The sequence below is a fragment of the Cyprinus carpio genome, chromosome A6 (genome assembly GCF_018340385.1).
Source record: "Cyprinus carpio isolate SPL01 chromosome A6, ASM1834038v1, whole genome shotgun sequence".
NCBI classification, from domain to species: domain Eukaryota; kingdom Metazoa; phylum Chordata; class Actinopteri; order Cypriniformes; family Cyprinidae; genus Cyprinus; species Cyprinus carpio.
The window spans coordinates 30,227,738-30,253,108 of NC_056577.1; the positions used below are offsets into that span (position 1 = coordinate 30,227,738).

Consider the following 25,371-nt stretch of genomic DNA (forward strand, 5'->3'; position numbering starts at 1 on the left):
CAGGTTTAAAAACAGCTTTTTTATTGTCAAAGTGGTTCTGCTATTTACACTATACAAGCTAAATATGCATTACAAATAAAAGTGGTTCACATTTATATACAATATATACGAATGCACTAAACAATCTATCATATGAACCCAACTGTATTGATTAAATAGTGTGTAAATAATGCTTTGAAAAACAAACTGGTTTGCATTTTCCTTACTGAAAGGAAAAAATCTAGATGATCTGTACCAGATAAAAATATAGCAAATGTTAGTAAATCTTGTTTGAAGAAAAGATATATAAGCTGGGCAGCAATAAGACAAATAACTGTTACAGAATTTCAGTCATAATCATTCTTGCATTTTGTACCATATGAATCACGTAAGAAAATTATCACTATTCAGTACCCTTGATTTTATCTTCAATCCAATGCTACTGTGGTTGAAGTGAAATATACCCAGCAAGGCTATAACTTGACTGAAAGAATATTTTTAAGAAGAAGATTATTATTATAATATTAAAAAAATACAAACTAGCATTCAGGAAACTTTTTTTTTTTTAAGTTTGAGGGCTATTTAACAAGCACTTATAGGGCTCATTGGGAAAAAAAAAGGTAGTATCTAAAGAGTTTATAAGGTAGCTAGTTGTAAAGTGAGGCACTTTTCTTGAGTATATTTAGATTTATAATACTTAAAAAAGCACAATTTAGAATTAAATGATCAGTTTCAGGAAAATAATGCAAGCAAAAACATTGCCATGTTTAACAGTGACTCCTGGGGACCACTGGCACTGCACTTCAATCTCCAGCATAAAGTTCAGTTTGTTTTTTGGTTGACAATGCAAACAGAACTATGATGCTAGCTACATTTTACATGTCACAAATAAAAGTCCATTCCTTATCAGTTTTCTGTCATTAATGTGGTGATATTAACTGCATGCTCATTTCCGTTGCATCAGTTAACACATAATATTAGCCCAATTATTGTACAACATGATTGCACAGCATAATATTTTGGCAGAATCTGAACACATTACAGTTTTGAAAATATCGCAGGAACCACTGAGTAAGAGCAAGTTATTTCAAACTTCAAATAAGCAACATGTTTCCTTCTAACTAAAAAAAACTGGTGTTTTTCATGCTTCTACATATCAGCTGGTTCATTAACTACTGCTAACACCAAAACAGGGTCCACAAATACTCAGATTACAGGAAAAGGAACTACACAGATTTAAAAAAAAAAAAAAAAAAATGTACAACTGTTTTCATGTGAGATATTGAGAGCAGCTTCCAAACTAGATTACTTAAACTTCATTCACCCAAAAATGAAAATTTGATGAAAATGTACTGAAATGTAGCATTACACCCCTTGCTCACCAATGGATTCTCTGCAGTGAACGGGTGCCGTCAGAATGAGAATTCTCAAAAACATAAGTAATCAACATGACTCCAGTCAATTAATTAATGTCTTTTTTACTTGAGGAAGTGTTATTGTGGATTATGTATTATGGACAGCATGTTTATTTTGTCCAGAAGCAATGATTTGGAGGAAAAAAGTAATAATGGATTTGTTTCAATCCATGGTGGTGTGGATGACTTGTAGATTATTGTGATGTTTTTATCAGCTGTTTGGACTCTCATTCTGACGGCACCCATTCACTGCAGATGATCCACTGGTGATCAAGTGATGTAATGCTACATTTCTCCAAATCTGTTCTGATGGAGAAACAAACTCATTTACATCTTGGATATTAATTTTCATCAGTTAATTTTCATTTTTGCGTGAACTATTCCTTTAATATAACTGTTGGAATTCTAATACAAGCGAGATTGTGTCCATTTCAAGTAAAATATAGTTTTGTATTTGTATATGAGGTCCTTGTCTAGTGTTTGTATAAATGACCTTGAGTATCATGACAAACAAAACCGATAAAGGACACCGGCATTGTACATGTTAATACTATAACACACACTAATACTCATCCAGTGAACTGCAAAATATATTCAATACAATTAAATAAATATGTTTTTCACTGTTTAAATCTCAATGTGATCAAGGCATGCCTTGCATTCTGTGTATTGTGCATACTTTAGGAAAACTGAAAATATACTTCATGACAGTTAGAAGGACTATAGAAATCCTTCGCTTTGGCACCCTGAAATTGTGCGATATGATAAATTGCACTCTCACTTGACTCAAAAACACTGAAAGTTACCTGAAATAGGTAGTAATGTGACTCACTGATTGTCCAAAGCCCACTGGAGAGTAAACCAACAATCAATCCATCTTTACTAAACTAGCCCGCTTCATTCTACACCCAAAGAGGAATCAAAACCTCTACAATCTCCTCGTTCTACGAGCAAAGTAATACACAGAATTAAATATGTAAAAATCTGATATATAGGTCACTATTGTACAATGCATTTGCTGTCACTTAAAAGAAATCTAGAAGGATGCATTTATGTGTTACCACAGTACTGCATTCAGTCTTGTCAAGTATAAGAGCTCTGAATTGGAAAAACAGAGTGAGAGTAAATAAAAATGATGACAAGCAAACTTGAGCCATAACAGCATATTTCTACAGAGTTTAGCTCCAACCCCTGAACCTAATCTAGGTCTTACTAGGCATGCTGGAAACTTGCAGGCAGGTGTGTTGAGGCAAGTTGGAGCTAAACTCTGCAGGACTCCGGCCCTCCAGGACCGAGTTTGGAGACCTCTGCACTAACCCTTCAATAAATAAAAAAAAAAATTGCCCAAATTGACAAGATCAGCACTTTCACAGGTTTTAAAATAGAAAACATCAGTGTGAATTTATCAGAAGTGTTTTTTTTTTTCAGAATAATGCAGTTCTTCCCCATTATCTGATGGCAGGTTATCTGTGTAAAATGGGATGTTACGTTGGGTCCCCCTCACCTTTTCCTTGCCACAGTGGGATAGGGCATCCTCTGTGTCATAACAGGCAGAAAAATATGGATAAAAATCAATCAGATCACTTCCAGTATGTTACATCACTAACCTAACTTACAACACACACTCTCATACAAAAGCATGTACACAAAAACACACATTCATCATCAGAGTTTGTCTCCTAGTGGCCACCCAGAGCACTGCTGCTGCCTGTCGTCCAATCAATGATGATAAAGCTCAAGCTCATTATCATAAACAACATGCCCAGTCCAGCAAAACAGGCAGCCTGGGAAAAAGAGAAAAATATTTTTTAATCATTAATCAGATCTTTTTCTGTTTTATAAAAAACTTTCTTGGCCAAATTAAATGGAGTCATTTGGATTCAGACTAATTTGTGAACTGATTTACAAGTTTTTAAAAAATAATGTTTTAGAAATATTCCAAAAAAAAGTACAGTGACAAAATATTTCTACTATACATCTGTCTTTTTTCAGGTAGGAGAGATCTAAACACCATGTAAATATCTAGACGTGATGATGATACAGAGCTGAAGAAAACAGCTCAGGTGGGTCGTATCAGTGTATAACTGGAATCAAATGGTATAAACCTTGGATCGGTGCAGTACTAATTATGTATCACTAATATATTATTATAGTTTTTGTTAGTATTTTGAATTCATTTTTATTTTATATTTTCTCTTTTCGATTTAATTTTTTTTAATGTTTGAATAATTTTGTTGTAGGTTTTTGCTATTCTGAATAATTTCTGGGTAATCATTAATCATACAAACATAACTCACAAAGATTTTGGGGGTGGAGCGCATTGGCTCTTTATCCTTGGGAACAATACGGATGTAGAAGACAGCAGGGAAGATGAAGATAAGACAGGGAGCGGATGTTGCACCTGGAGGAGGAAGAACAGGACAAATGTAGATCAGCTAATCAGCTGAATCCAATTAAACCTGACACTGATGACAATTAAACATGATGACAATTAAAATTCCAGCAATGTTTTCCTTGCTGATGAAAATGGAAAAGTTAAATGAGAACCCTGTGTTGAACAAAAACTATTTTATGGTTATCAAAGTAAGATTCGTGGGTCAATGTCAAATGATTTCTGAAAGGAAAAATAGTTTTAAAAAACATTTAAAGCTAATTATAAAATTTTCAAAGAAAGTCAAAATATTTTTAATAAATATCACAAACTTTAAAAACTGCTTCACTGCCTTTTTTACACATAATAAAAGATTATGGCAACCATTTTTTATTTAAAGAATTCGTCTCAAAAATTGATTTTTTTACATCATAATTGTAATTTTAGACTTTAATATAATTTTAGTTTATAAACCTGAACAACAACAAAACAGTTTCGAACAAAAGGAACGCTGACACTCATCTTCTTTCCAGTAATATGTGTTAAACACAAAATGTGACCCAGGAGCACAAAAGCAGTCTTAAGTCTCTGGGGTATATTTGTAGCAATAGCCATAAAAACACTGTATGGGTCAAAATTATCGATTTTTCTTTTATGCCAAAAATCATTAGGATTTTAAGTAAAGATCATGTTCCATGAAGATATTTTGAAAATTTCCTACCATAAATATATCAAACCTTAATTTTTGATTTGTAATATGCATCGCTAAGAACAACTTTAAAGTGATTTTCTCAGTATTTTGATTTTTTTGCACCCTCAGATTCCAGATATTCAAATAGTTGTATCTCAACCAAATATCGTCTGATCCCAACAAACCATACACCAATGGAAAGCCTATTTATACAGCTTTCAGGTGATGTATAAATCTCAATTTCGAAAAATTGACACTTAAGACTGGTTTTGTGGTCCAGGGTCACAAATATTGATTTAACAGCACAACATTATCTGTTCAAACAAGCAACTGTGACATGTGGAGCTGTTCTCAAGGCCAGAGACCGTGTCAGTGACCCTTACCCACACTGAGAAAGCAAGACAAACAAGTGACGCCAACGTGAGTCTCTGCTTTGGCATTTCTGACACATGTTTGAACACAGAATTGTTTCCCTCAGAAAGCACATTTGACTGCTCTGGATTTTGAGCTCTTGGGTTAGTAATGATTGAAGGACTCACCAATGATGCCAAAGATGCCCAGGATGTTGGGAGCGAAGATGACCAGGATGTTGATGAAGGTCAGGAGAATGACGGCGATGGCGACGTGTCGGATCCAGTTGAAGGTTTTATTAGGGAACATCATCTCTTGAATAGCTCTTCGCACCTTTGAGAAAAAGTATCAGATTGAAGCTTGAGAAAATTTTATGCTATTTTTGTTTACTGAAATTATTTTAAGAAACTTTTAAGCCCCTTTGAGCTCTTACTGTACAGCAAGCTTAATCTGTCCCCTAAAGCATGGGCAGCATCAATCATTTTAAATCACAATAACTGTTTTTGCTGTATTATTCAACCCAAATGATTCATATATTTCATCAGTGCTTCTCAACCTTTTTGACTCCAAGGTCCCACTACTCTACAAGACAAAAATGAAGGGCTAAGATATTGGTTTTCAGACTTTTAATATACAGAAACTAGGAGTGGCATTATATTAAAAAGATTCAATACCATAATTCCAGAATTTTCAAGAACTTATTTACCAGTTTTCCAGCTGTTTGATTAGATTATTTTACCCCAAAATAGCTATTATTATATTAACAAAATATTTTAGAGTCTTACATAACTAGATTCACTTTTTTACATTATAGAAATTTTCATGACTTTTTTAGATTTTATAAAGTTTTGTGACTTTTCCAGGTCTAGAAATGAAACTTTTAAAATTCCTCATATATCCAGGTTTTCCAAGAACCCTAGTTCTTAAATAAAATAAAAAATGAAGAGGAGGAACAATTCACATTACGTATAATGTCAGCTTATCTGTATCAAGAGTTTAACAGGAATAAAGTGGCAAAAACCTTGGATCAGTGCAGTGTTATTTTAGTACCACTGAGATACTATTATAGATTTTGTTAATATTTTGAATTAGAATCTTTTTCTATTTTTAGTTTTTAATTTTAGTTGAAGTTTTATTAATTTTTAACAGGTCCATAGAGTTTTACTTATATTTTATTAATTTGTCAACACCAAGTTAACCTGAACGAAAATGTGAATCTGTCATCATTTTATTTTTATATATTTTATTTTTAATATATTAAAAATTCAGCATGATGTTAACACATGGCGATGCATGTTTTCAAAATGTAGGAACAATTTACATCAAGAAATAAAAAGTCAGTCTATATCTTGGTTTTTAGGTGCATTATCTTATTTTAATATTTATTTTAAGCCATTTTGCAGCCATGGATGCCATTCCAATCTTGGAAGTGTGCTAAGGCCCCCTCACATCGCAAAGGCATTGCAGTTTGTACAGTGTTTGGCTTGGTGTTTTAAATGACACCATGGATATACTGTGATAAAAATGCTCAAAACAGCTATGAGCTGATATGAGCATATGAACATGTTAAACTCACTGGGAACAGAACGATGGGCACAGTCAGCGTGACGGCGGTGAGCACAGCCAAACGCACGCAGAGGATGAGAGTGTCGTAGGGGTCGATCCTGCTGTATGTGTGCAGAAGCTCGGCCTCAACATTAGCTGTGGCGAAATGAGAGAATTCATCTACTTAGCTTACAGCTCTTACAATACATGCTAAGCATTACATTATGATTTGAAATCTCATGTGAATATAGAAACATTGAAATAATAGTAATAATCTAACTTATTTTATAAAGTGCCTTTAAAGCAAGCTTCTCAAGGTGCTTACAAAAAAGGGAAACTAAATAAGCGTGCATATTAAGACAATATAATCAAGTAAATCCTATCCCCATTAACATTTTTAAATTGATCTATGTGTTGCATTGCCAACCAAAGCAGGACTGTATTTAATTTGACACGCAACATAATGCATACATAAAATTGAGTGCAAACTTGGACCAAATGCAAGATCCAGTGTGCTAGCTAAGCAGAGTACTGGCAATGGGGAAATGTAAAAGTGTTAAACTTACTGTAAAATGTTAGGTATCCAAAGAGAGCAGCAAGGAAGTACATAGTGTACATGATCAGAATGGAAATGTTGGAAATGTGCTGCATCTTCCTCTGAGTTGGGCTGCAGGGAGAAAAACATGAGATTCCTATTCAATCTATTTGCATAAGACACAGATTGCAGTGCTGCTTTAATGCTGTCAACTTACTTGCGCAGCTCAGTGTAGATGGGCAGGACCTCAGGGTGGCAGACGAAAGCGAAGGCCAGAATTGGGATGGTGTATGCAGTCTGTGGGACAGAGTGTCCTTTTAAATGCATTCAGTAAAATATGTAATTATGAAAACAAACATGTGCTATTCTTTGAGTGTAGTACATGTGTGTTGATGGTGAACATCTGCGGGCTGCAGTTGGAGTCATCCACCATCACATGTCCGTTATGGTAGCCGTGGTTCACCGTCACATTTGCCACATGAGCCTGAGCCAGCGTGCTATTGGACGAAAACTCCTCGAATGGACACAGGATCTGGAACTTCTTATAGATGACCTAACAATACAGAACGGGACAGAAGATGGGAGTTAAAATGGAAAATAAGGAAGATCAACAACAAATGCATTTTGGCTATTTTGTGCATGTAAGTAGTAAGTACTCGACATATAATTCAGTCAAGAACAATAGTATTTCCTGTGTGTATTCCTCTAATTGCCATCAAATGAACCGTACTAAAAATGATAATAATTAAATAAATAAAAAAAATTGACATGTACGTATAAAGTTATGGAATTTTCAACTTGTGATCAATGTTTAGAAGTTCAAAAAGCCATGCAGTTATTTTTAATATTCAAGCCTCTAATGGCTACATTTCTTGTCAGCTAACATGTCCAAAGACACAAAGACATATAAAAATACAACAGGTTAAAAGTAATGATCCCTAACTTCAAAAACCAAATGGTCAAATACCAAAAACAGAAAAATTCAACCATTAACTTGAGTACGTTCTTTGTGTATTCCCTTAATTGCCGTCAAACAAACTGGACAGCAAAAAAAATGATGTGACATGACATAAATACGTAAATAGAATATAAAACTAAGGCAATTTTTGACATATTTGTATATAGTTATGGAATTCTGTTCTAGTGATCAATGTTTTGAAGCTGAAAAAGCCATGCATTTATTGTGAGTATGTCCTGTGTGTATTCCCCTAAATGGAGTCAAACAAAGTGGATTGGGGGGGGGGGGGCAAACAATAATTCAATAAAAATGTGTTATGAATTTGAAAAAAGGCATCCAGTTATTGTGTTTTTATTTTTTAATAATATAAGTCCATCTCTAATGGCTACATGTCTTGGTGACAAAATTGTCAAAAAACAGCAGGTCAAATAGCAAAAACAGAAAAACATTATTCTTCAAAGGGCCAAATACACACTTATGAAATATTATAGAGCATCATATTATTATCCCGAGAGAGTGTAACCAATTAAAACCAATTAAAAGCCTCAGTCGTCTTCTTTTTAAGTCGGTCTGAGTGAGTGTTTTATGAGTCAGCCTTGCCGTGTGTAGATATGATATAATATGTACGCAGTTTATTGCTTCCTCTGGGGGAAAATGTGCGGGCGAACGGTTATGTGAAGCTGAAATATGTATGAGACACAGGGACAGGAAAGTGGTGAGTTTTTGTATTAACTATATATTTTTTGTATCAAATAAATAATTTATGAATGTCGTTTTTTGGAATAACTTGCACTGATGAATCATACTCTATAAGACTCAATAAGTTATTTTTGTTTTCATATTAACTTTAATATCTTTACAATGATGATGATGATGATGATGGCAAATACTTACTGCACTGAGGAAGAAGACCATGCAGCTGAGTGAAAAACCACTGGTATAACCAAGGTAACCTGAAAATGTAAATATAGTAAAGCACGTCAATATGGCGTCACGGTCCAGCTGTCAATCGACATGCTGCGAATCCCTGATCTGAACCATAAATGCATGAGCTAAGAAAAGCACAGTGTTTTATCGCTCATCTCAGGAGCTAATCTATGCTGACAGAGCCGACCAGATGCAAATACTGACAAGGTCAACTTCATTCAATTACTATAAACACATCAAAACAACAAAAACAGAATTGTGTGTGGTTAAAATGGACTGTTGCTGTCAGATAAACAGGTGTGCTGAATTGGTTTAGCTTATTGCTTGATATGAGGACAGAATGTGCTTTTAAAGTGCTGGAACCGATGCTCTGTAATATGAACAGTCTATTCAGCTGGGTCAAATGTACACGGAAAGCCACTTTCATGATTATGAGATGACTGAAGTAGAAATGATCGACTCACCCAACTGCTTCATTAGAGCCAAAGGCAGGATGACCGAGAGAGAAACAAGCACCACCAAGTAGTTTCCATTGAGATACCATTCCCTACAAAAACAGACAATTCAAGAAATATCATATGCGAAGCACTAGTCAAAAATACAATATTTTCAAGATTCATCAGCAATATTTTGCATTTTTAAATTTTTCACAAATGTGATATCAGTTCAGATCAGTCATTTTAGGTGATAAACACAACACATTACTGTAAAACATCAAGCTATGACATAACACTGTAAATAGTTTGTCGTCATTATGGTGATAAATGTTAACTTTGGTTGTGAACTCAGACCTTATTTACTTTTAATACTTTACATGTTCTCCCAGAAGTATAAAAATGTGTTATATAAAAGATAAAATGACTGACAGTTACTTGCAATTTGCACTATATGTGGCAATAATGTAATATTTTATACTTATTTGCTCATTATAAGTTAAAAAAAAACATCTGATATACTGCTGTTCAAAAGTAGTAGAATTTTTTTTTTTTTTAGAAATTAATGCTTTTATTCAGCAAAGATACATTAAATTGATCAAAAGTGACAGTAAAGGCATTTGTAATGTTACAAAACATTATATTTTAAATAGATGTTGTTCTTTTGAACATGCATTTTTGTTACTGTATCATTGATAATAATCAGAAAGGTTTCTAGAGCAGCAAATCAGCATATTAGAATTCTAATAAATGTTGAATAAGAAAATCAGCATCTCAGAATGATTTCTGAAGGATCATGGGGCACTGAAGACTGGAGTAATGATGCTGAAAATTCAGCTTTGATCACAGGAATAAATTACATTTTAATTTATATCAAATTAAAACAAACAGTCATTTTAAAATGTAATCTTTTTTCACAATATTACTATTTTTACTGTATTACAAAAAAATGCAGCTTTGGTGAGCATAAGTGGCTTTTTTCAAAAAAACATTTAAAAAATTTACCAACCCCAAACTTCTGAACGGTAGCATATATCAATATCCAGATATGGTTTGACTGTGGAAAACACCTACACTTTTCCGGAATCAACCTGTCTAACTCTGATTCCAGCCTGAGTCTGAGTCTGCGATTCTCATGATTTATGAGACAGCATGTTGTATTTGCTGTGGCTACTAGCGACACACACCATCTTATATAGCCCAGAGCTGAAAGCAACATGGCGCAGTTCCCACTCCTGAACTCAAGTAACCACACACTGTGAACACACACACACACACACACACACACACACACACACAGAGTCACAAGGTGTTACACAGTGTGTAGGTCCAGGCCTGGTTTGAGACTCCTCTATTTTCAGACCCTCTCTGCACCTCCCTGCCTGTATTCAGACACTGATGGGAAGGGTTGGCGTGCCGACGCTAGGCCCTCTCAGACTATATGTAGACTACTATATGTGGGAATGAAACATCATACATTATATATGCTACCGGGGCATAAACATTCCTCAGCAAAAGACCATGTGCAGATGTAATATCTATGCTTTTACATGCTGACTTCTGCGTAGCAACATTCAAACACTGAAATATTAATGTTAAACCACCCATTTATGCAGTTTAGATGTATTTTAAAATAAACTGGTATGGGAAATGCAAATTTATAATATTTATATTAAATAATATTATATTTACAGAAAATTTTAGATAGATAGACAGACAGACAGACAGATATTGATTGATAGATAGATAGATAGATAGATAGATAGATAGATAGATAGATAGATGGATTGATTATATGTTGGTTAGATAATAGATGGATAGAAGATAGATAGATGGATAGATAGATGATAGATAGATAGATAGATAGATAGATAGATAGATAGATGGATAGATAGATGATAGACAGATAGATAGATAGATAGATAGATAGATAGATAGATAGATAGATAGATAGATAGATAGATAGATAGATAGATAGATAGATGATAGATAGATAGATAGATAGATAGATAGATAGATAGATAGATAGATATTCAGATGATAGATAGATAGATAGATAGATAGATAGATAGATAGATTCAGTTGATAGATAGATTCATTTGATATAGATAGATAGATAGATAGATAGATAGATAGATAGATAGATAGATAGATAGATAGATAGATAGATAGATAGATAGATACTGTAAGACATAAGAACAATTTCAATGTTTGAATGTAAATGTTTTATGTGAATTTATTATTTTCTTACTTTTTTGTAAATAAAAATCATTTTCAAAAATGTAAATAAAGCTGAAATACAACTTAAAAACAAACTTAAACAAACAACAAACTTAAAAAAAATAAATAAAAATAAATAAAATTGATAAAAACAAAAATGACAAAAGCACATAACATATTACTAAAACTTAAACTAAAATGAAAACGAAAACTGAAATTATACAAATAAAAGCTCATTTAAAATATTAAGAAATACTACATTAGTATATTAATAATAATAAAATAAATAAAATGTATGGTGATTGCCTATGCAAAAAAAAAAAAAAAAAGAAAAAGCTGACAATGTAAAATCTTGCCAAACAAAACAATATTAGAATTGTAATCCTGCATCAAGTGTGTGAAAATTAAAGTGTGTGTGTGTGTACCTGGTATTCCCTATGTTATGGGGACCAAATGTCCCCACAAGTATAGTAATACCAGTCATTTTTGACCTTGTGGGGACATTTTTCATTTTTGAAGAAAACCGCTAATTAATTACACAGAATGAAGATTTTTGAAAATCTAAAAATGCAGAAAGATTAATGTGAGGTGTAGGTTTAGAGATTAGGGTATATCCCCATAATGATAGGAATACCATGTGTGTGTGTGTGTGTGTGTGTGTGTGTGTGTGTGTGTGTGTGTGTGTGTGTGTGTGTGCGTGTGTGTGTGTGTGTGCGTGCGTATAGAAGCATCACTTAAAGTTGCACCTGGTCCTAAAATTATACAAAAGCCCTCAGTCAATGCATACTGTTAAAACTGAAGTACACGCCTCCATCTTTTCACAATTTCTAACATACGCTGACCTATTCAATCCAGTACTGAGAAGTCTCAGGAGCCAAAGCTGTGTGAGCAGCTATATGGTCATATAAATAAAATCACCTTGCCCATCTACACTTTCACTCTGTTAATTGGAAACCTTCATACTAATCCAGGTATTTTGAAATACAGCAGACAGAAGATTTTGATGGTTAACCTTTAATGACTTCAGGGGCTTTAAAATAAAATTGTGGCTTTGTTGTGCTTTTAATATAATAACAGTCCTAGAAATTTAAGATTGCATCTCTTGATGCTGCATTTGTTTGCTTCTTACAAACACACCACGATGGGTCTGTTTTCCACAAAATTTTTAAACCTGATAAAACATGCTAAACTAGGATCTAACCTGAGAACACAAGCAGCTGAATAAAGTTATAACCCAGCATATGTTTACAGACGTAAGAAACGAGTTGTGTCTACTGACATCGCCATGACGATACGCTTGTTTAAAGCAGCTGTCAAGCTCTGAAGGACAGAGGTGTGGTGGGAAAGACACAGTATCAGCCAGTCAGCTGCCATTCTCTTATTAACTGCCCAATCACAGTTCACAGACCCTACCACACCTCCCCTAGATGCCAGGTTGAAATTTTTGAGTGTTTGCCCTGGTGGATGACCTCAATGGTGACATCGTCAGCTGATAATGACAGTACGCGTCAATACCAGCAGCTTCAGAGTCAGCGCATAATAGTCAATTCATTTACATTTAACTGGCAAAATGGATTGTTGAGGGAAGCATTTTACAGTGTAAGTGTACTTACCCTGAACTGGTATCTGCTTTCAAAAAAGCCTGCAGGACCAGTGGGAACTCTGACTTGACGATGTATAAGTAACTGGACATGGCTATAGCAAAGACAAAAATAAGTTAATTAGAAGAATCTCATTCAAAAGAAAATAACCGTTAGGGTTTTATGCTGATTTTATGCTTATTATGCTTGCTGCACTCAGCTGGAACATGCAAATAAAACTTAAAAAATATATATATAAAAAAAAAACTATAAATATAAATACATTAAAAAATATATATATATATATATATATATATATATATATATATATATATATATATATATATATATATATATATATATATATATTATTAGCATTAGCGTTTTCTTTTTTTTTTTTTTTGCTAAATAAAAAAAAAAATACTATATAAAATAAAAACAAAAAACACAAAAAAAATCCTCAAAAATGTGATTCCAAATCATGTCAAGAACAGGCAGCAATAATAATTTTGGGTTAAAACAACATGAAAATGTGTCAAAACATTCATCCAAATACACAGTGTTCATCATCAGCATAAAGCAAGTATTATAATTTTGTAAAAAGTGTATAAATAAAAGCATAAGTATGGAAGTTAACTGGAAAAATATCCATATATATATGGAAAAAAGAAAATGTCTGGAAAAAGTCAGGCTAGGCTAATACTAATGTCAGGTTTTCTTTACCTCCAATGTTTTGAAGAGTGATTGCAATTCCGGCCGCCATCTTCCCTGTGATTCCAAAGGCTCTGAATCCCAGCTGTTCATAAGATCTGATTCCTGGAAACAAATGTCAGTAAAACATGACGAGAGAGACAAATCTCACCACCGGAGCCAAGTTTCCACAAAACACCGTATCTCATGTTATGATTATCTTTGCCTGCGTCACTGCAGTTTAACATGGAAACTCAGTCAGATCTAAAACGGAAGCTGAATTGTGTTTTCAGAAAGAAAATGCCATCGTAACAATACACTAACAACACCATCAACTGCATTGCAAGAAATGTCACTAAAAACAGCATCAGTATTCATCAAAAAAAGCTCTTTTTTATAACATTTATTATTTATAGTATGAAGCTAAATATTACAATTAATATATGTAATATTATATATATATATATATGTGTGTGTGTGTGTGTGTGTGTGTGTGTGTGTGTGTGTGTGTGTGTGTGATGTGTGTTGTTTAATTATGTAATATTGAATCAATATGAGAAAAATATGAAGTTTTAACATGTAACTTTGTAACTACTAACTGTATAAAATATTAAATATAAGACTAACTAGTTTTGTAATAATGTAAAAAATATATATATATATTTTATTTTATAATTTAAACTGGACAGGCCGAGTAATCAATACATTTAACTATATATTTTATTATATTAGCTAATAGTGGTAACTTCAAATTAATTGGCCTGTCTGATTCAATGTATTATGTAAAAAATCCTTCCTCCAGTGTTACTGTTTTTTTTTCACTATATTTAACTATTGTCATATTTCAGAGAATTTCTGTTCAAATTACAATAAAAGAGCCATTCATTCAGTAACTGTGAGGACATGACCATACAACACACTGATGAAGAAAATGTGCCTCATCTTACCCACAATACCAGAGGACTTCAGCAGGAGGTGAATAGAATAGCAGGAGAGACCAGCTACAGCCGTGAGGAGAAACCTGAAGACAAAATACACAATCACTCCACATCTGTACAACACCATCTACACCTGCTAGACCCTAATATGGAAGTTCCTCTGTTGGAGGTTAATGTACTATTTTCTTCTTACCAACATTTAGCTGACATTTTATCTAAAAATGACCTGCAGTATTAGGTATTCAGCACACATAGTTAAGATTATAAACTATCAAAACCACCCAAATATAATATGAAGTCTATAGCTGGGAGTTCCAAGTGCACTGCATGCATGTGTCTTATTTAATAAGAAGGTCTACAGTACTTTATACTTCAGATGTATCACTGTTGTAGAGTAAGATTTACTTCTGAATGAATCTTGGGAAAGTGTCAGTGTTTGTGCTGATCATCTATTCTGTGAAACCCTGCGATCAAACACACTACCAACCAATTTTACCAATTCATCCCACTCTTTTCTCTTAGCTTATGTAATGGAAATCTTGAGAAAGGCAAATCTGACAGAGGCATTATCAACATAATGGTGAAAAGCGATTAGTGTACTTTCAGAAAGATGCTTCACCCCGGGAGGCAAACTGTCCTTGAATTGAGTATATTGAAAGTCTATTTAGATGACAAGTACCTGATAAATGGCAAGTAAATAGAAAGGGGTGTGAAATAAGCTCTGGAACGACTCTATTAAAATGTTCTCATGGACTATTGACTTCAACAGCTGCCTAACAATTGAGTATGCAAGAGGAAGTCGTCTCAATAGCTGTGCTCTGTATTTACATTTACATTTAATCATTTAGCAGACGCTTTTATCCAAAGCGACTTACAAATGAGAACAGTAGAAACAATCAGATCAACGAGAACAACAACGGTATACAAGTGCTATGACAAGTCTCAGTTAGTCTAGTACAGAACACGTAGCCAGGGTTTTTTTTTTCTTTGGAATATGATAGAAAAGAAAAAAGGTAAGTACTAGTATTAGTTGGTTAAGTGTGTATTCCACACATCTACAAGAGAATCATGTGAATTTGCATTGTTCATTTCTGTTCATGCATTTATTTGACCATTAAACAAAAATGTTTCTTTATCAGTATATATATATATATATATATATATATATATATATATATATATATATATATATATATATATATATATATATATATATATATATATATATATATATATATATATATATATATATATATATGATTGATACAGACTGACTGTGTAGTTAATGTTAATGGTTTTTGTTGATATTAACCTAATTTAAACCATTCATGAGCATACCTTGGCTTAGGATGGCTAGGGCTGCTGGGCCAGATCTATTGTTTTTAATGTTTATGGTTTTTTGGGGCTTTGTTTTGTTGTTTCTTTGTTGTTATGCCACTACAGTTTAATATATCTTTACTGTATTTTTTGTTTGTTTAACCCGTATTTTACTACTTAATTGAATTTACTACATATCTATGATTTCTTTGCATATAACGTGGATAATACTATATGTTTAAAAATTGTTCATTTGAACATAAGAAGTCTTTTGCCTTAAATGGATCTACAATGTGCTTGGGAAGCCCAATATAATCTGAATATTATTACACTTCCAGAGACGTGGCTGAGTAGTAAGATTTCTGATAGGGAAATTAAAATGGCAAATTATGTACTTTATAGAGCCGACAGAAATTCAAGGGGTGGTGTCGTGGCGATATATGTCTCCTCTAATCTGATATTGGAGTTAATTAAACCCTCAATCGATATTTTGAATGGCTGCTTGTTAAAATAACTTTACATAAGAATAAATATTTAGCTACTGGAAGTATATACAGATCTCCCTCTGCACCTGCTTAATCAATCAGTTGTTTGTTTTCTACTATTGACTCTATTTTATTAAAAAAAAAAAAAAAAAAAAAAAAAGATTATTCTAGGGGACTATAATAAAAATTGGCTAGATAAGTCTGTTACTAAAGATAAAAATAATTTTGAACATTTTAATTGAATTCAAGAACCCACTAGAGTTACTTCAATGAATCAGTCCCTAATTGAGTGGATTCTTGTTACTCATCCTGATAGATCTGTTAAAGCATGGATCCTGTCTGATTGTTTTAGTGATCACTCATTTGTTTTGTTTTTTATATGGGAAATTACAATTCTGAAATTACCTCCAAGAGTAATAAAACTAAGACAGCATGAAGGTGAAATTAGAGATGAATTTACTAATGATTTAGTCTCCATAAATTGGGATAGATATCAGTTAATACCCAATGTGCAGGACGCCTGGGATTTTTATATTCTGGGTTTACTTGAGTACTTGATAAACATGCTCCTTGGAAAATTTCAAAGGTCAAGGGAAAACATTTACCCTGGATAAATGCAGAACTTATAGGACTTTTTGGACAGAGAGACAAGGCCTGGGCTAAATTTTGTAAGACTAGAACAAATGAAGATTAGGAATCTTATATGAGTTTAAGAAATGTATCAAAGACAATGACTCAGAATGCTAAATATAATTATTTTACAGATTGTCTATCTAATAACATTAAAAATCTTACTTGCTTTAGATGATATATCTATGTTTATATCTATACATGCTAGGTAAATATTAATATTTCATGTGTTAATATTGTAGTGGGGTGTTTGTTGTTGTTGTTTTTCTGAATGATGTGATATGATCAGTCAATAAGAAAAAAGTTTTAGCAGTGTTATTTTAGTATGACTATAACACATTTTTTTTCCAACGGTTTTAATTTTAGTTTCAGTTGTAGTTTTTTAATTAACTATATTACCATTTGTGTTTTTTTTTTAACTGAATATGATCAGAACATGCTCTTGCCAGGTTTTGTAAGATTCACTCATGAACATAGTCACGTGTAATTATTATAGACTGAATGCTTCATATGAAGGAATACATTTACAAATGTGTTCATTTCAAACACCTTCTTTAATGAATGTGACAGTGAAAGTGACATGTGGCAAAGTATGGTGTCCCATACTCGGAATTTGTGCTCTGCATTTAACCCATCTAAGTGCACACACACAGCAGTGAGTAATGAACACACACACCATGAACACACACCCCGAACAGTGGGCAGCAATTTTTGCTGTGGCACCCGGGGGGCAGTTGGGGGTTCAGTGCCTTGCTCGAGTGCACCTTAGTCATGGTATTGAAGGTGGAAGAGAGCGCTGGTTATTCACTCCCTCCACCTACAATCCCTGCTGCTACTGAGACTCAAACCCGTGACCTTCGGGTTACACGTCTGACTCTCTAACCATTAAGCCACGACTGCCCCAAAAAGGATAGGTCTGTCAGTAGTGGCAAAGTCAAAACACAATTTAAGTCATCTCCTAATGACCACAGAAAATGTATTTTCACATTTATACAAGGCTTGTCTTTTGTTGAGAGTAAAAGTAAAAAAACTGGACATGATCAAACTGCCTCCTGAGAGGGATGCGTGAAGTTTACACCAAATTGAGCTTAATGAATTTCTTGTTCTAAACCCGGAAATAAGACTATCTTTGGAAGACACAGTCTTGGCCTGTTGGGTAATTTGATGAATAGTATTCAGTTCCCTGTAACCTGACTGGAGCTGCAGACGCCTCAGACGTCTCCCCGCTCTCCTCCCCCAGTCAGACCGAGAGGAAACCAAATATGACAACTATATTTGGATGGGGGTGGAGGACCCTAGAAAGAAGGATGTGTGTGGAGAATGGAGGAGGCGTGTCCAGCCCAGGTCATGGCCTTTCTAGGGCCGTGGATAGATGAGGGGGTGGAGCTAACTAATGGAAAAATTTTGGAAGGATGGAAATAAAGAGTAAACGGCAGGTCACACAAACGCATGTTATTATTAGACACTTAATATAATTTTGTGTGTTTCTGCATAGTATGTATGTATGTATGTGTGGGTGTGTCTAAATGTAATTATTAATTTACATATAAATTAATAATTATATTAATAGAGTATTTTATTAAATTCCCATTTATTAATTATATATTCAATTAATTAATTAATTATATAAGTTTTAAAATGTATATAGTTTTGTATATATATTTACATAAATATAAATGTATGTGTGTGTGTGTGTATATATATATAATTTTAAATATATATATATATTATTTTTAAATACACATATTAATTGTATTTAAATGTATATATTAAATGTATATATTATATATATATATATATATTATATATATATATATATATATATATATATATATATATATATATATATATATAATGTAAACGTATAAAAATTCAAGAATATTTATTTTTAATTATATATACACACACATTTAATTATTATTGCAAAATAAATATAATAAATACTAGCTAACTGTACATTATCCCTTTCTTTAAAACACTTATAATAATATAATTTTGGAAACAGGCTCATTCTCCAACTCCCCCAGTCTTAATAAATTGAGTTTTACCGTTTTTGAATCCATTCAGCCGATCTCCGTGTCTGGGGATAGCACTTTTAGCATAGCTTAGCATACATCATTGAATCCTATTAGACCAGTAGCATCGCGTTCAAAAATGACCAAAGAGTTTCGATATTTTTCCTTTTTAAGACTTGACTCTTCTGTAGTTATATCCTCTACTAATACCAGCATTAAATAAAAATAGTTGCGATTTTCTAGGCCGATATAATTAGGAACTATACTTCAATTCCGGCATAATAATCAAGTAACTGTGCTGCTGTAACATGGCCGGAGCAGGTTTAGTTCCTAATGGTCTAACAGGATTCAATGACGTATGCTAAGCTATGCTAAAAGTGCTATCCCAGACCCGGAGATCGGCTGAATGGATTCAAAAATGGTAAAACTCAATTTATTAACTCTGGGGAAGTTGGAGAATGAGCCTATTTCCAAAAAAAAGTGGAGTGTTCCTTTAATTTAACCGACTAATTATTTATTTATTTATTTATTTTTATGGCATACATTATTTTATGAGTTTGTCACAATTTTTAACTTGCAGTACCTTAAAAAATCCTTAAACACAGGCTTGATGTTTTTAGAAAAGGCCAAACGGTGGTTTACGTGTCATTTAACAGATTGCAGGGGCGGATCTTTTCCATGGAAAACCCTTTCTGGTACACCATCAACATTAACAGACTCCAAAAGGGAAAACTCAATTATTCAAGAGCATGTCTGGAAAAATAACATGTAAAACAATCCTTTAATTAGCAAGGCAATTAGACACCCAGTGGTCTGCCAAATGCTTGACATTCAGATGAAGTGAAAACGCTTATTCATTGAGGGCTGGAAGTGACAGGTTCATTTGCATGACTTTGAGATCATTCAGCGATGCTTCACATCAGAACATACAACAAAGAAATGACTTTTCCAGCCAATCTGTCATCAAGAGGGTAATGAAGGGATTTCACTTACAGGAAAAGCAGTATGCCAGTATTGGCCATTGCGTAGGCCAATCCCAAAATCCCACTGCCCATAATGGCATTGCCCAAATTGAAGACTGACATGCCAAAAGAGGTCTTCCCCTCAAACTAAGAGAGGAAATGAAATTGATGAGCAACTAAAACAGAGACAACAGCTGCTACAACAGCTAACCGAGAACATCAACACAGTCAAATCTCTCAGTCTGAAAAATCATTCTGTTTCTAACTGTGATAGGCTTTCGGCTGAAAGTTCACGGCAAATGCTGCACATACTTACATCAGTGAAACGTGGCTTCTTGCCCTCACTGTTGGGCAGGAACTCAATGTTCTCAGCAATTGTGCTGTCAGGATCATCAAACCTGTTGGAAGGACGACAGTCGACATTTAATCAACAATGATCTTGCAAGGTGCATCAGTTCATTTTCCCTAACTGCATCTAGCAGCCATTTGTTTCCTGTTATTGACATACCTGCCGTGATGGGCACCATTTCTGAGGGTTGATGATTGAGTGTGTGAGAAGGTCCATCATCGAGCAAGAGCAGAAAAAGGGTAAACATGCACTTAGACAAGTCAGCACACCATGCCAGAAGATAAAAGTGATTTGAGGAGTATACAGAAGAAAGTTTGCATCGATAGACTTCAGTACAGAAGCACAGAGACACAGTGAAACTGATATAAGTTCAAATGGGTTACAGGTCTGTTCTGATGGAAGGCAGGGAAAAAGCAATGCTAAAAATCATGAAAAACCAGTTGAGAACCACTGGTCTGCCATGCACGTGGTACATGAGAAAGCAAACACTTCCCGTTATGTAGACACACATGCAAGGAACTTATCTAACAATGCATGACAATGACGTTTTTACAGATAAAACTGAATAACTGAAGTGATGCATAAGTGCTTACTGTTCTTCCTCCATCATAGTCTTCATCGACACGCACATTTCCTCTCCCAGATCCTGACCTTTCCCATTGGGCAGGATACTCATTTCTGATCTGGAAGGTTCCATAGTGGAAGTATTTGATATCCCAAGTGTGAACAGTCTGATACCAAGTTGCTGAAAAAGATAAAGATTTTAAACTATTAAAAACATTGAATATTCACTACATGCATTAAAAACACCTAAAAATCTGTTTAAAACGTCTAGCATTGATATTGTTAACTAAAACTAAAACCAGTGTTATTTTAGTATCATGGAGATACTATTACAGTTTTTATTAATATTTCGAACTAGTTTTTACTTTTAGATTTTGTAGTTAAAGTTTTAGTATGTAATTTTATTTTTTTATATTTCTATATATTTTGTAGTTTGAGTTATTTTATTGCATGAAATTAAACTAAATGAAATGTTGCTTTGGAAACTTGCTGAAATAAAATACACAGGGCATCACAGTAAGCTTGAGCAAATACACAAAACAATGTTCGTTTTAGCAACGTCATATGACCCCTTTAAAAAATATAAAAATAGATATTAAAGTATTAAAGGTAATATTAAAAAATTATAATACTATAAGAGTGAATACATAATACTAAAATAAAACTTACAGCTAAGGCAGTGCACTCATCTAAAGAATTGTCAACTAAAAATTCACCAGGATTTTTCAGCAATTTAGTGATTGGCCTTACATCAGTTTCACCTGAGTCCTAATTTCCATTTATGCACGCTATTAAGTCATCAGTTTACAATGACAACAATGAGGCACGGCCCACCAGGGGGACAGTTTAGGCCAGCAGATGTTCTCGCTCTTCAGCGAAGAGTCTCTGCACACTCCCTGCAAAGATGGAGGCTCAATAACAACATTACTGTTTATTTTATGACTGAGGTTTTTAGGAAGCTGCAGGAGAATGTATAAAACAGTAGGGCCATTGAGACACCCAGCTGTCAAGATATATTTAACACAGACCGCTCACAACAACAACCAGAAGCTCTTGTGAAGAACTGTATGAGTGTGTTCATTTACAGCCAGATAACTGAGGAAAGTCTTGAGTCTAGTCCATTTCCAAATGAGACTGATGCAGACTTGAGATTAAATTACAACACTATTAACATTTAAAACCAGCAACATAATGAGTCAGAGTGCCATGGAAAGTTTTTAAAACATTCTGTGCTTGATTAGAAAACATACAATGGTGATGATTTATGTGATCTTAAACATCATAGTAAATATTAAGATTTCAAATAAATGCCATTCTTTTGAACTTTCTATTCATCAAAGAATCCTGAAAAAAATATGGCTTTATATAAATATGAAGCAGCGCAACTGTTTTCAACATTAAGAATAATCAGAAATGATTCTAGAGCAGCAAATCGGCATATTAGAATGATTTCTGAAGAATCATGTGACATTGAAGACTGGAGTAATGATGTTGAAAATTCAGCTTTGCATCACAGAAATAAATTATATTTTAAAATATATTCAAATAGAAAACAATTATTTTAAATTGTAATACTATTTCACAGTTTTTACTATTTTTACTGTATTTTTCATCAAATAAATACAGCTTTGGTGAGCATAAGAGACTTTTCAAAAACAAAAAAATCTAACAAATTTCTTGTTTAAGTTTCTTATTATTTTAGAATCAAAAATAAAACATTACAGTCAATTAAAAACCCATATAGAAGTGGAATAATGTACAGACAGACAGGTATTATCCCAATATAAACCCTTCCAAATAAACGCCCGATCAACCTGTCAGGGTTCATTGTGAAATAATGACCAACTGAATGTACATTTTGTCCTCACTGAGGTATTGTTCAATTATGCCTGTATTGGAATAATCAGCATCAACAGGATTATGTGACAAACTTTTGACCAGGCATTACAAACAGCAGCTCCTCTTTGGGGTCCAGAGGGGGTTGGGTTTGAATTCTGGCAGGAGCTTGAATTTCACATGACGATGGTATGTGAGGCATGGAGTCCCGAGGCTGCCTCGATACATGATTTTGGCAGCCCTAACGCTGCTAAATGTCGAGTTGACCATTAAAGAAAACCAGTCGCGGCCAAGGTCATTAAAGATGTCTATTTGAGCTGATAAATTTAGCAACTCAGTGAGGCACTTTGGGGTGGAATACAGGTCAGCTAGTCTTTTTGCAAACATAGGAAGGTCAATAGATGGTCATAAAAAAGTAGCTTGTAGATGTTTATTATAATAAAAATTCAGAACATGCATTTACAAAGTGGCCAGAAGACAATCATAGGGTAAATGTACCACAACTAACTACTTTTGAGATGAGCGAAATACAATAACTCAGGTGTAAAGCTCAGTAATAAGAAGACCTGTCACGCTCTCTCATCATTTTTATCATCCGTCGCAGCTGTTTCACACAATGCACTGTCCTTGATGACCATTCAACAATGTGCTGCCTTATTGACATTCACAATAATACAGACGTCACACTGACCAACACCCCAAACTAGAGCCATGACACAAAACCAGATGAACCCCAGCTTCTACAGACAGATTTTACAAATATGGCATGCACAATAGTCACCCATGACTTTTGTGACGTCTCTTTGAATCTATTTTATGAGGGTCCTGGAGTCAAGCAGAGATGGAATAAATTATATACTGACTTTATTATTATTTGTTCCTCTAGTCAAAGGCCGTTTCCCAGACAGATAGATAGATATACCATGCAAGTGTGTTTTTTTCCCACTAAATCGTTTCATTTGGAAAAAATGTCACAATATGAAATTTAAATGTCTTACAAATGCAACTGACTATGGTTGTGATATATGGTGGGAACAATACCACAAGTATGGTATGGTGATAAAAATAAACACCAAAAATATTCACATGATCAGTCTTGTGACTGAAAAACACATGGTAAAGTCAAGCTCAAGCTTACAGAGAATAACGTCAATCTAAATGAACTCCAAGACCTCACTCAAATCAGACATGACTGCCGTCCTACAAAATCATATGCTCATCATATGATCATATATCTCTGACCTTGGACATGCGGTCAGTGACCTCTTCTCTGTCAGCACCAGCCCAGAAGCTCTGACCTCACTGGATGCAATCATACTGTATTGCCCCATCCATTCAAACACGACACGAAATCAAAATCGGACTTTTGTGCCAGAGTTTTAGTCAGCTTGTGTAATTCCTCAGCAAACTAATGTTGGGACACATCTAAAATCACTCTTTTTTTTGAGTTTTACAGAGTACCTTCTGCTGATTTGCCACTTTCTCCATGACCTCTGACCTCTCGTTTCCTTGTTTGCTGACCATTAGGTCCAGAGAACTCAGAGATTCAGAGCTGACATGCTAACAGGCCATCCGCCATGCCAACATTCAATGCACTGCCAGAAGAATAATGAATTCATATATATATATATATATATATATATATGCCCCCTGAGAACAACTGCATGCACCTTAATGTGCCACTATGAAGTCAGAAATACATCAAACTACTTTAATAATAAAAAAAAAATAATAATAATAAATGTTAAAAAAGTTCATAATAATCTGCTTCTATTATTATTATTTATATTATTAATGAATATTATTGTCAATCCACTAACATTTTTTTTTTTTTTTTTTTTGCATTTTAATGTATTTCTTCTGAGAAACATATCTGGACATAAAAAATGCACGTGACGTCACTGACTCATATACAAAGTAAAAAAAAGAAGGTATAGATACACTTTACATACATACACTACATCCAGCTCTCTAAGACCATCGCAAAGGGAATCAAAATGTTATTTTTGCAAAAAAAAAAAAAAAAAGGTATATTCACAACGAGTCCATTTTCCCCATCAATTACATTTAACTCAAGCATATTCTTTCACTCATTTTCGTTTTCTGATTTTATGAATTATGCATCTCTTAAAGTACTTAAAAAACCCAAATAGATCACACTTTGCCAATAAACATGTATTACTTACCGGTCAGTGAGCTCCTGGATTCTGAGATCTTCACAGCTTACAGTGAGAAATGATGTTCTTGCTTTAAGTTTCCAGTGTTTCGGCTGCTTTATGTTCCTGTAGTTCTTCTCCTCGTGCGGTTTGATCACAATAGAAACAAAGTGCGTCTCTCGCTGCTTTGAGAAATGAATTGGGGGATGTATGGATGAGTAGTGGGGGTTGTGTAGGCCCCGCCTTCTGTGGGGTTCGTCCAATGGCAGCCGACGAGACCCCTCCAGTGGCCCCGCCCATTTCTTCCAATAGATAAGGGAAAACTGGTGGGTGCACTCAAACATAAAAATTATACTGTAAAATAATATTGTGTATTGCAAAGTATAATTAATCCCTTCATTTAAGATTCTTTAAATGTTTGTT

The 25,371-nt window shown here is 33.9% G+C and overlaps 1 protein-coding gene across 4 annotated transcripts; it reads right to left on the bottom strand.

The window, feature by feature from the left end:
* slc38a3b (solute carrier family 38 member 3b) lies at nt 1-25,175 on the bottom strand. Of its 4 annotated transcripts, XM_042758959.1 has the most exons (17): nt 24,979-25,175; nt 20,986-21,137; nt 20,552-20,572; nt 20,360-20,441; nt 20,075-20,190; nt 14,644-14,717; nt 13,730-13,822; nt 13,040-13,121; nt 9,237-9,319; nt 8,740-8,798; nt 7,270-7,440; nt 7,105-7,184; nt 6,919-7,019; nt 6,384-6,508; nt 4,996-5,140; nt 3,692-3,795; nt 1-3,178 (listed from the first exon to the last, which is right to left on the bottom strand). In XM_042758959.1, the coding sequence occupies exons 2-17, from the start codon at nt 21,087-21,089 to the stop codon at nt 3,074-3,076; spliced, it is 1,545 nt and encodes a 514-aa protein (XP_042614893.1). In that variant the 5' UTR covers nt 21,090-21,137; nt 24,979-25,175; the 3' UTR covers nt 1-3,073. The 4 variants fall into 4 exon arrangements, with proteins under 4 accessions (XP_042614893.1, XP_042614894.1, XP_042614895.1 ...); XM_042758960.1 differs by lacking the exon at nt 20,552-20,572; XM_042758961.1 differs by lacking the exons at nt 20,075-20,190; nt 24,979-25,175 and having other exon boundaries at nt 20,986-21,125.
* Nucleotides 25,176-25,371: the final 196 nt, after the last annotated feature.

Bases quoted from the DNA above. Each gene is read 5' to 3' on its own strand.
- slc38a3b (XM_042758959.1), bottom strand. From the start codon at position 21,089: ATGGAACCTTCCAGATCAGAAATGAGTATCCTGCCCAATGGGAAAGGT. The intron at 13,122-13,729 runs GTAAAGAAAACC...TCTTTGCTATAG, and splicing joins CACTCTTCAAAACATTGGAG to CCATGTCCAGTTACTTATAC. The intron at 7,185-7,269 runs GTACTACACTCA...TCTGTCCCACAG, and splicing joins TGTTCACCATCAACACACAT to ACTGCATACACCATCCCAAT.